Source organism: Artemia sp. Qi Xiang Cuo, chromosome 18, assembly GCF_049724085.1.
Source record: "Artemia sp. Qi Xiang Cuo chromosome 18, ASM4972408v1, whole genome shotgun sequence".
NCBI classification, from domain to species: domain Eukaryota; kingdom Metazoa; phylum Arthropoda; class Branchiopoda; order Anostraca; family Artemiidae; genus Artemia; species Artemia sp. Qi Xiang Cuo.
In genome coordinates, this window is record NC_142811.1 from 25,338,511 (window position 1) to 25,351,378 (window position 12,868).

The 12,868-nt window shown below is 36.6% G+C and overlaps 1 protein-coding gene across 1 annotated transcript in view; it reads right to left on the reverse strand.

Annotated features, from left to right (window-relative positions):
- Nucleotides 1–12,369, reverse strand: part of LOC148941364 (leucine carboxyl methyltransferase 1-like) — a 34,503-nt gene extending 22,134 nt beyond the window's left edge. The window contains exons 1-3 of the mRNA XM_089104638.1: nt 12,150–12,369; nt 9,507–9,690; nt 2,046–2,287 (exon numbers count right to left, since the gene is read on the reverse strand). Coding sequence (XP_088960764.1) covers nt 2,046–2,287; nt 9,507–9,690; nt 12,150–12,353 — 630 coding nt within the window. The 5' untranslated portion in view covers nt 12,354–12,369. The remainder of the gene's footprint in view (nt 1–2,045; nt 2,288–9,506; nt 9,691–12,149) is intronic.
- Nucleotides 12,370–12,868: the final 499 nt, after the last annotated feature.

The following is a 12,868-nucleotide window of genomic DNA, read 5'->3' on the forward strand; positions in this document are numbered from 1 at the left end:
CTAAAAATAAAGAAGCGAAAATCATTTTTTTAACAAGTAAACGTTGCATTTGCTTCTTAATTATTCCATTATGAAGATAGTTATTTATAAGAGAACAAGATGAATGAGGAGTTAAAGTGTGACAGACTACATGACAAGCACACTTAATTGTGGCTCTATTGCTAATAACTTTGCAGAAAGTTAAAATCAATTCTGTCTTTAATGAAATTTAAGCTAAAGATTTTTAGAAATAAATATTTCAATAAGATATCTTTGGGAAATTGTGTATCATAAATACATGGCATCCAATGAGAACTTGATTTCTTGACTCTAGAAGAGTATCAGCCATAATAAACGTCATATACAAAAAGAAAATACAAAATAAATAAACAAAGATGAAGGTTTGATAAAAAATAAGAGTATGTTGTCTGTGCTTCTCTCCTTATCAGCAGGCAAATTTAAACATGTAGCCTGCAATAAGAGAAGAGGAAGAAACTTTTTCTTTGGTCATTCAACATAGAATTTAGAACATAGAATTCATAGGCTTCAATTATCTGAACATAATGAACTTAAACAATGAACAATCAAAACCTTACGGGAAAAACCTGAGCAATTGAATGAATTGACTATTTGAATAAATGGCATATTAAACTTAAATAATGAAAATCAAAACCTTATATCTGAAAATATTAAATTTAAACAATGAACAATCAAAACCATACAGGAAAAATCTAAGCAACAATCTATTACACACACTAATTATTGTGTGCATGCATGCAAACTCTCCCCATTCAGAATAATTTTAATGCGAGCACACTATGGCTACAGGGCGGATTGAAACCCAAATCTAGGCAGTTAAACATTTTCATAATTTTCTCGGTAATGCCCGATGCCTATATCTTACCTCCTATGTGTAAGTATAGTACTTTGTTTATAGTCAAATTGAATTACAGATGGTATAATAATAACAAGGAAAGTAGCATTAAATTTTTAACTTGCTGCAATATAAGCAACCTGCCACCTCATTAAAAATGAAGACCCAAACAATGCAAAGATTTAAAGAAAATATCTAAAATGTTAAAAATCAACTGGTTAGACCAGTGGTTTCCAACACTCCATCAAATGTGGTAAAAGGTGGTGGTGATACCAAAGGTGGTAAAACCCAAAGGTAAATTGATTTCTCAGAAGGATAATCCAAGGATGATTACGTCACGTTTTTGGTCGATTAGGCATCCTCCAGATCAACTGTTAAGAGGATTTGATACTTTAAATATCATTTTGTGAGCCTCAACGTCAGCTGACTGTCTCAAAGGCAAAGAGTCCATTAGCAAATTCTCTTATAGGATTACTTATTATTGAAACCTATTGAGAATTTCTGATTTGATTATGAAATTTGATTGAAAAGATAATTAAGTTCTGTTGGCAAAATCTTCAATCGAAGCGGGTTGCACCACAGAAAATTTGAAGAGCTGTCAAATAGATCAAATGGCATTTCTTTGGAGGTGATTTTGGGCATTTTCCTAGCCGGTATACTAGAACGTTATTAAGGACAACCCTTTCCTGAATTTTAAAAAGAAAATTCTGCTTCGTTTGATCGAAAAAAGCTAAATTTACACTTTCTAATACTATAAATTTACCTAAAACTAGATATAATTATCTCCAGCACAAAACAAGAGAAGTTACAAGGTTTTTCTAAGATTTTAGGGAAAGTAGATGTCAGATTTTAGTTTTCTGCCGTTTATTCGGATCGCTTATACAAGCTCTATAGGTAATGGCATTATCGCCCAATCAATTCTAAATAGTTTGGCCACACAAACTAATAAAGTTTATAATGGACATGATAGACTGGTTCTTTATGGTTTTAAATCTCCTTAATATTCTGAGAATGATAAATGTTTCCGTTATCCCAGGAAGGCATCATGATTTTACAGAATAATATGTCGGGTATAGTGAAAAAGACATTAAGAAGTTTGGAAACGCTGTCTTATAAGTATACAAAAACACTTTGGTCCCAAACCTCTTAGGTTAATACTTTCGGACAAATTCAAAGAGCAATTTTTACTTACTTGTTCATAGTTTAAAAACATACATGTTTCAAACATTCCTGCCAAAAACTTCAGCAAAGGAAGAGATTCGGCAGGTTTTAAATAGACTAAAACACATTCAGCAATGAACAGTGTTGGCAGTGAGCTGGAAAGTTTGCACCCAGCCATCTCTCTTGAGACTTGATCAACGTGTCGCAGATCGGCAGCTACTAGATGATACAAACCTGAATGGAGCGATTTACCATCTGAACATATTTCATCATCTAAAGTTGAAATTATGTCAATGTGTATTTAAGAGACAAATAACAACTAACAAGTCATATACAGGAGAGTTTTTTGGAAATAATAGAGATTACACATTAATAATAATAATAATAACTTATTTATAACCAACAAACGAACATTAGAAGTGCCACTGCGGAGTAAATATAAAAGAAAAAAATAACAACATCAATACGAAAACAAACGAAAAACAACAAAATACAATTTAACGGATATGACGATGAAAAAAGCAAAGTAGGGGGTCGGTGAGAGAAACAACATTACAAGTAATCGTAATCAATTTAGAAGCCACACTGACCAGTTGCGCGCAAGCATCGATGACACCATAACGGGATACAATATTTCTATTTCTGAAACGCCCGGGTAAATACACCAGATATTAACAGTATCAAAAGTAACCACTTCTAAGGCTCCATATATCTTTTTTTCTCAGCAGGTGGTGGAATCCAGATAGGAAATTTACTCCTGGAGAGCAAAAACTATTATAAAGCCGAGCTAGACCTTTACGGTTATAGCACCCTCTGTTTGGAGATATCTTATCACACGACACACGAATATTTTTTAATGCATTAGTAACCAACTCGGAGCAAGTTTCAGAAATAGACGGGCAAAACGATATACCAAGCCACTTAATATTATCCAAACAAGGTAATGAAATTGAACCAAGTTTTAGTGGAGATACAGAAGTTCTACTATTAAAGCACATAAACTCACACTTTACCACATTAACAGATAGGCCAGTATCACTAAGTAGAGAAGACAGCTTATGGAAATTATGAGCCAACCCTGGACGAGAAAACCTAACTTGAAGGACATCGTCGGCATATACAATATAACTTAAACCGGTATCACGAAAAAACACAGTAGGAGATATATGTTTTAAAAAAGTAGCGAAGACACATTTAAATATATAAGGAGATAATACACCTCCCTGTCTAACGCCTTTCCTTACAGCTACTGAATCAGAAATATGTGACATCCACTTAATACGCACATAAGAATTATCATACCAATATCGCAATATAGAAATAATTAAATAATTAACTCCGGAACAGGCAAGGGAGTACAAGGCCTGGGCGTGAAGAACATTATCAAAGGCCCCAGAAATGTCTACTGTGCAGCAATACAATGAACGCTTTTGAGTAAAACCTCTCTTTGACGACTGGCTGAGCACATGACGTGCTTGGGGGCAGCCAACCCCTTCTTTACACCATGATTGAAAAGAAGAAAAATCGCACTTAGAAATTATTTCAGGCAAAAGAATATACTCAAAAATCTTATTCATAAAGCAAGGTACAGTAATCGGTTTGTAATTCGAGCAAGAATCTGGATCTTCACCTCGTTTAAGTATAGGCGTGACACTACCGGAAAGAAAACTATCAGGAAACAGAGATTGAGCTATATAAATCTGAAATAATAACTGCAGGTGGTTCAACCATAATTGGCAATCATAAGCGAAATTCCTAAAACATAGGCCATCACAACCAGTAAAATCTGATCTTTTTACTTTCTTCAGCGCGCGATATAAATCCCTCATACTTATCACAAGAGCTCTATGTTGACAAAGAAAGACTGGCAGGACCAAACTAAGTAGATTGGAAAAATGTTTCTGAACATACTGGTTGAATACGGAAAATATGTCAATATAATGGTACACAAAATTCAAAAGGTTTAATTTCGACTGAGCTGGGGGAGTACACTTACTGCTATTGATAACTCTATTCCAGGTCATTTTACTATTTGGAGCGTCCGACGCATTGAGTCTTGCATTACGTCAACAGGATTTGTATTCTTTCTTCGGTTTTTGCTTGACTGTAAACGCAGCACCGGAAGAGGGTCGATCGCATGCGTTCCACAGTCGCAACCAAAACTTTGCACGGTTCTTGTATCTTTTCACTTCCGGATGTATATTCAAAAGGTTTTTGAGTATACAAACCGGGATCACTTAAATCGGTAGGAACGTTCCCCACAATTACTGCATACGTAGATTTATCTTTAACTGAAGGGGGAGCGGCAGAGGGGAATGGCGGCTGGGTTTGAAGCTTTTCTGACAAACCGCATAAGTCATTAAAACAGGCGTTTACCTTATTACTAAGCATGGAATATGCCGAAGCAGGAATTACTTAGATTTCACTCGCGTTCCTTATCACAAAATCCGTCACATCTATATCTTCAAATTCGCATCTTTCAAAAGCTGCAATAATATCGGCAATACCATTTGGTTGGGCATAGATGCCAACTCGCCTGGGCGGAACTTCACTGAGATTTTTCTGTATGAAATTCAACACTAAATTATAAAAAGCTTATCTTTCATCCAAATTCCAAGATTAGTCATTTTCACTTAGAATCTAAATAATATGAACTCCTAAGCTCATATTCTAATGTTTTCTCCACTTTCTTTACATTCCTTTTGTTTTCATATGATCTATCAATCAGATAATTCTTGTACAAGCCCCTTTACCTCTCCATTAAACATAAAGATTTTTCACTAATATTCCTAGCTGCAGTCATAACTTTCTTCCCTAAAACACCATCAGCAACTTTACAAATTGTTTTTCTAAAATTATTCCATCCATCTTCCACATTGTCAAATTTTAAACTGTTCCTGGAAAGTTTCTCTCAAATTATCATCCTTGACTCTACCGACATTATAACTTCTCGGGAGGTAGCTACCCTTCCAGAATTTCAGCTTTAAATTAACCCTAGACACTACTAGATGGTGATCTTAATTTTAGCATCAATAACAGCACTCCTATATACCATAGTATCTTGCATTGATCCAGCCAGTCTTCGGTTTACAATAAAATAATCAATAAGGTTTGCTGTCTTACCATCACGCGAATACCATGTTAAATTATTGGCTATTTTGTGACCAAACACCCATATTGGTTATAACTAGATTGTTATACCTACAAAATTGCAAAAGTCTGTATCCATTACTGTTTCCTTTTCCTGCACCAAATTTACCTAGGCTAGGATACCATCTACCCCTATTTCTACCAACCTGGGCGTTAAAATCTCCTAATAAAAATACCATATTTCCAACTGGGACCCCTGTCTATTTGTTCCTGTAACTGTAAGTAAAATTCATCTGAGTCACTAGTATCCCCGTAATTCGGTTTGACAGGGGCATATACTACAATAACTGATACCCTGAACTTTTCAGTCATAAAAAGAGCAATCACTATTCGATTATTAATACCTTCCCAGCCTAAACAAGGCTTAGCCGCTTCCTTATTCATTACGAACCCTACTCCCAGCCTATATATCCCATCCTTCCTGCCTGAGTAAACAAATTTTATATCATCTAATTTCATGCTTCCTACCCCTGGGATATGAGTTTATGAAACTCCTAATAAGTCCAGTTCAAATCATCTGAATTCTTCAGTCAAAATGTTGATACGATAGTCATTTTTTAACGTCGTAACATTCCAAGTCCCAATTTTCATATTCTTTAAATCATTAAAATTATTTTGGCCTTAGGAAAAGCAATGACCCCGGATACCAGTGCAGGACGGGGACCAACATATCTTCTCAAGTCCACACCGAAGCGCTTAAGCCGGCATAGAACCGGGCAGCAAGAAGTCCCTGGGACCTCCAGTATGAATGGAGGCTTTGTGCAATCCTGGGCCCATCTTGGTCACAATATGGTTTTCAGCCCTTGGCGAGGCTCTTCTATCAACAAGAGTCGAAACTCTGCACAGACAGTCTCAAGCCTATTCCCCCGACTCATTATACATTCATGCCTACAAATACTATACTCTTACGGGGAGGCAACCCATAGTAGGTAAATCAGCTGGGAAGAGGTTTTTCAGCCCAAAAATGCCCGTCAAAACAGACCAACCTCAGAAGAATTATTCATTAATCAGAATCATGTGCAAATGCTGTGTCATTTACTAAGCTATAGTTTCCTTGAGGGGTGCCACTCCTCAACCAGGAATAGAGTTGGACCGCAAGGTCCCCAGTCCTGTAGGTACTCTGAAAGGCCCAAGGCAGCCCTTTGCAGAGGCTGTTGTCCATAGATCTGGATCTTACGCCCTGCCGCAGTTGTCCTCCTATAGAGGATCGTCCCACGATGGTGTTCTGCATCACCATGCAATTTAACCCACTACTGGAAGGTTTGTAACTCACGGGACGTGTGAACACACCGGTGGGCCCTGTTGAGTGCACATTTGAGGGGCCTTCTTCCTCCTCCACCTGTATTCATGGCCCCGGGCGAGGGTGCCCCAGTTTCTATTATGGACCCCCAGGAACAAGGTCCTGCCTTGGTCCGTGCCTCCAATAGAGGTACCCTACATATTTGTAGGGCGTTCCCCTATCACCACTCGGGGACAAGCTGAGTGGCATGGGGGAGGTGGTTGGAATAATTTTAGAAAAACAGTTTGGGAAGTTGCTGAAGGCATCTTAGGGAAGAAAGTTAGGACTACAGCTAAGAATATTAGTCAAAAATCTTTATGCTTAATAGCGAAGAGAAGGGGCTTGTACAAGATTTATCTGAGTGTAAGACCATATGAAAACAAAAGGGATGTAAATAAAGTGGAGAAAGCATTAAAATATGGACTAAGGAGGTGTGAAGTGGAGGCCATGGATAGAATTGCCGAGGATCTGGAAGATGCAGCTAGACAGCAAAATTAAAATATTGCACTGGCATGTGAATAAATTTAGAGGGAGTAGTCAATCCAAACTTGTTCCAGTTAAAGATAGGAATGGGGCCTCAATTAGTGATAAAGAAAGAGTTAAAGAGCAATGAGCAGAATATTTCGAGAATTTGCTAAACCAAGATAGAATTGCAGGAAAAGATATAGAAAAAAATGAAAAAGTTTGTGACACCGTGGATGTGAAGGAAGATGTATTTTGTGAGGAAGGACTAGTGACAAAACTAAAAGAATAAAAAAATAATAAGGCACAGGGTGCTAATAGTGTGGTAAATGAGTTTCTTAAATATGGTGACTAGAAATAAGTTTCTGAAGATTATGAATATGATTTTTGAAAAAGGGGAAGTACCTAGCGATTTTAGGAAAACCTTAATTAAGCCACTTTATAAGAAAGGTGACAAGAGTGAGTGTGGTAATTATCGAGGTATTAGTCAGATCACTGTAGGTAGAAAATTACTTAGTAATATGATTCTTTTTAGACTGAGAGATGCTGTAGACAAAGTTTTAAGAGAAGAACAGTGTGGTTTTAAAAAAAGCAAAGAATCTGTCGACCGAATTTTCACTCTTAGGTTAATAATTGTGAAGTGCCCGAGTTGTGAAATACCTATGGTCCACAGTTTTATAAATTATAAGTAAGCGTTCGATTCTGTTGATAGAAGAGCTTTAGCAAAGGTCTCATCCTTGTACAGTATACCAGACAAATACATTAAAATGATTAGTGCTATGTGCAAGAATAACACTGCTGCAGTTACGATAGGAAATGAGGCTAGCAGCTGGTTTTGTATTAAATCAGGAGTTAAGCAGGGTTGTATTTTATTCCCATTTATATGAATAACTTTGATGGACTTTGTCCTAAGCAGCATAGGAAAGGCAATTGGAGACCACAGAATCAAATGGGGTGGAAAAACTCTTTTGGACTTAGATAATGCTGATGATTTAAGCATCCTAGATGAAAGTGTGAGCAAAATGCATGAACTTTTAGAGGTTTTGTGAGTTCAGGGTTCTAGAATAGGCTTGAAAATTAATGTTAAGAAGACTAAGTCACTAAGGCTAGGAATAAGTGAGGATGAAAAGGTGACATTGGGTAACAAAAAGATTGATCAGGAGGGCAGCTTCACTTACCTTGGTAGTATTATTAGTAAAGATGGTAGGAGCTGTGAAGGTCTTAAAAGTAGAATAGCCATCGTTCAGGTTGTTTTTTTCACAGTTAAAAAAAAGTTTAGAAGAATAGGAAGATAAGTCTGCAAACGAAGATTAGGATATTAGAAGCTACAGTGATTACAGTGATCAAATATGGCTCTGAAGCATAGGCGCTCCAAGAAGTGGAAGAAGATTTGCTAGATGTTTTCCAGAGAAATTGCCTACAGATTGTTCTGGGTACCCAGCTGACTGACCTATTTCAAACAATAGGCTGTACAAAAAATGTGGTTCAATCCCGCTTTCTAGGGCTATAATGAAAGAAAGGTTGAGATGGCTAGGGCATATTGTGTGGATGAAGGATGAAAGATTGCCAAATATTGCCCTTTTCAGCCAACCGTCTAAGGCTAAACAGAAAGCAGGATTTACTCATCTGGGGTAGGAGGACATCATAAAGAAAGATTTAAAGGAAATGAAAACTTCCTAGGAGGGTTTCAAAAGGGAGGCTTTGAAGAGACTGGGATGGAGGAGGAGCATGCGCAGCTATGTTGGCCTCAGGCGGTTTGGTGCTGTGGTGAGTTGTTAGTAGTAGTCATATCAGTAGCACATAGCCAAGTTCATGTATGTTGTTCTTAAGGCAATATGGAAGGTTAGAACCATTTTGCAAGCCTCAGAATCAACTCCCAGGGGCAGCCATCATCAAGAGCTGTCAAGAATTTCTGGTGTGATGGTGTAATTTTCAGAAAAGAGTGAAATTTTATGTCCTTTTTGTTGGCGAGATGGCTAGAGCACATTCTGCAGATGAAGAATGACAGATTGTCGAAGACAGTCCTTTTTGGCCAACCATCTAGGGCTAAATGGAAAGCAGACCATCCTCCTCTAGGGTGGGAGGATGTCATAAAAAAAGATTTAAAGGAAATGGGAACTGCCTGGGAGGATGTAGAGGGAGGCTTTGAATAGATTGGGATGGAAAATGAGTGTGCATAGCTCTGTTGGCCTCAGGCGGCTTGGTGCTGTGGTGAGTTGTTAGTAGTAGTAGTAGTGTTAGTAGTATTTATATCAAAGGTTATGTTGTATGGTTTCTCTATTTATGTTTTAAAGGGTACTTTGTTAGTACTAGTAACACATTGTCATGGTTAAAAAGTTTAGTTTATCAGGATATTTCCTAGAAATCACAAAGATTGCATGATATTAGGAATGAAAACAGTTTTGCATCATAGTTACTCAAATTTTTAACCTAACCCAAGAAAGACTAGAATAACAACCATAACCATATGCAATCTATGATCAACTAGTCAATTGAGCTACAAGGCCTGCAGTACAAGCACAAATGTTTAACAATAAATAAAGCTTAAGTGCATTTATACAAGACACTAAATATTTGAAAACAAAAATAAAAATGAGGTACCTGAGGCCATAAGCGGTGACATTAACACTGGACACTTTTTAAGCACTGAAATCTTTTTCCTTACAATGTCAATAAAATCAACTTCAACATAGCTTATTGGTTCCCATCCTTCACTCTTCAGCCTCCAAAAAAGTGTGTCAAAACCACAGCCAAAACTGACAATTTGGCATTTCTTTTCAAACTTCTGAAATAGCATGAAAAAAAACTCAATAAAATCAAAACAGATAACCTACCTTAGTTGGAGGATCACATGAAATTTATAAACGTACCTATCTGATTCATCCATTTTTTTTTTTTACAAAAAAATAACAAGCCCAAGGATTTTAAAATTCTATCCTTGAAGCGCATATTGTGATAACAGATGAAAGATACAGCTTTATAGACATGACTATAAACGAGGTCTAAACAAAATTTAACTCATTTCCCCAAGCCAAAACTTTTCCAGTATTGATAGATTTTATGGATGAATTTATCCCTATCCCCATCCATGATGTAGAGATATCTTTGGAGATGAGTATCAATACATATAATTCTCACCATATAACATACAATACATATCATAACACTTAACATATAAAAATTATGGATTTATGCAGATGTGAACCTGGGGTGGGTATCAGAGAACGTTTTGCACAAAAGATGAGGAGGGGACTAGAGAAAACATGCATTATAGGAATAACACTTTCAATCATGTATTTTATGGGAGAGGGTAAAAATTATGCAACTACTGTTTTTATGACTTCTGACATCCCAAGATGATACAGTATTTTGTCTCAGAATTTTTACATCTCTCGTTGTGCCTGATTTTGAATGTATGTGGCTAGGGACAAAATGACATTATTTATGTATTCAAATGTTATATCTATAGAAATCAGTGAGAAACCAAGATTACCAAATATGTTCTTATCTTATTAAATACATTCTTATATCATTTTACGTTCTTATTTAAGAATGTGAAATTTTACAAAGCAGTTTCTGGCTTCCTCCTGGTATAACGGGACCTTGTATTTGGTGCAGCTGAAGTGGGCTTTCATAATGAATGGGGCACTTTTGCACCTGTTTTGAAGTTGTTGTTTTTTTAGGCCAATGGGCAAAAGAGTCAACTTTTACAGCAGAGCATGGCCTTCAGAATTTTGCCTTCCTCTTTTGGGACAGCCCAGCAGAAGAGGGGCCATTGATTTCCTCTTCCTGATGAGGCTTGTTAAAGGGACTGAGCATGGCCTCCTTTTCATCTTGTAGGATTAGCATTCACAGTGAAATAATAAAGTAAAAAGCAGGAAGAAAAGTCATGCTATTTAAGTAAGTTGAATATTTATAGGGACTATACATTTATACATCAGGGGGAGGGAATTGTGTTAAGCAAAGGCATGCACTTTTATTGAGCATTCCACATTATTATTATTATTTGAGCAGTCCACATCTCTGACCTACAAAAAAGTGAATATAATACTTGATGCCTTTTTTTATGCTTTTCTGGAATATTATAATTTCTTTTGGTGCAAATTAAATTTTAACCTAAGCTTACTCAAATACATATAGCCCATATTATGGGTCAACATTCCCTATGTGTTTTTTGATTCTTGATTTTGTCACTATTGATTCAATTTATAGGTAAACTGGTTTTAAAAAGAGTGATGCTAACAGAAGTATATAAAGCATACCTAAAAAAGAAAAAGAGGTATTGTCTTTGAGGGTTTGTAAAGGGCTTAAAATAAAATTTGCACCAAAAACATTTATTACATTAAGACAGAGCATAAAAAAGCATCAAGTGATACATCCACAATATTTGTAGGTTAGACTGCTCAATATTTACCCTTTCATTATTGTTATTAGGCTAGCAAGTATTTGTGATTGTTATGAAGAAGTTTTGGTAACCATTTTCTACTGGCCAATGAACAGGGTGTCTCTTTAAGGAGTCAAGATAAAATTTAAAAAGGAAGTAATTAAAATGGGCTATTTGAGAAGAGCATAAAGAGATGAATAGTATTCATATTCTACCAAGCTAAGGAGTAAAAAAAAAATTCTGTATTTACCAGAAACTTTTATGGACACCCTAGGGCAATATCTAGCCTCATTAGCAGGGGAGAGGAGGATAATATTAAACTATAAGGGTAGGCTAGTGGCAATTATGTAGCCAAATGAAAAATCATTGAATAAGTTGTCAAATGATTTATTCCTTGTTTTACTGAATTTCTACCTCATGATTAAATTTACCTATTACCCAAAGTTGTAAAAGCAGTGACATTTGAAGGGAAAAGGGTTAAAGGTAGCCTAGTTACTTCAGACCTTCTGTGACATCACTGCAGCTCTGGACTCATTCCTGGAAAGTTTTGTTTACCTAGCTCAGCTCCTTTTTAAGATAGCAAAAATCCTTTTATCCAGAAATTTTACCCCTAAATTTTTGGTAAATTTTTACCAAACCATATTATTGAGTTAGGACTAAAGTGAATACACTATTTGATGCCTTTTTTATGCTGATCACAAATATAATTAGCATTTCTATTGGAAATGGATTTCAGCCCCCCCTATATATGCCAACTCAGGGTTAGATTAGGTTGTAGAAATATATAGGCCTACCCTAAATTGGCATATAGGCTATAGGGGGGGGGGCTGAAATTCATTAGATATTTACCAATTTTTCACCTTTACAAACTGCTTGGCAGCAAGGTACACTGCCCTGACTCTTGCATAGTAGCCTCGATTTATCTCTGGACTTTTACGGCTAACTTTTCCTTTGATAAAGTATTGAAGAAAATCATCTTTCCAATAGCCAAGGTTCACTGCACAGGCTTTGCATATTGTAGCGTCGTCATTTGTTGCTTGTACAGCCAGATCTTTCATAGACATTTCCAAAACTGAAAAGTCATGCGACAAGATTTTAAAATTTGCTATCTTTTCATCATGTCTGCCCTATTACAAAAAGATTTGGCCTATATCCACAATTCTAAATTAGCCAAAAACAACAGACACGAACTGTGTGGACGAAAATGCACAAACAATTACTGCAGACTATGATAGTTGACCATAGTTGACTTGACTACAGTCAAACAGTCAGGCGAGTCCAAGGTTGGAAGGGATCTAATATATACAGGGCCATGGGCGTAGGCAGCATATTATCTAGGGGGGGGGGCAGTGGATACTGTGATGGAGGGCCTTTTATCAACTGCTTTTCCAACCATCTGCTTTTTCAGCCATATCTAATGTAAATTTGAAGGTCTAGGGGGGGGGATCAGCTGCCTCCCTCCCTACGCCCATGTACAGGACCCGTATCAGACTGAAAAAAGAGTTCCTTCAGTTTGTGTAAGAACAACTGCTTCGAGCTATTCCACTAATCAAACTAATATGACAATCATAGTAATTAT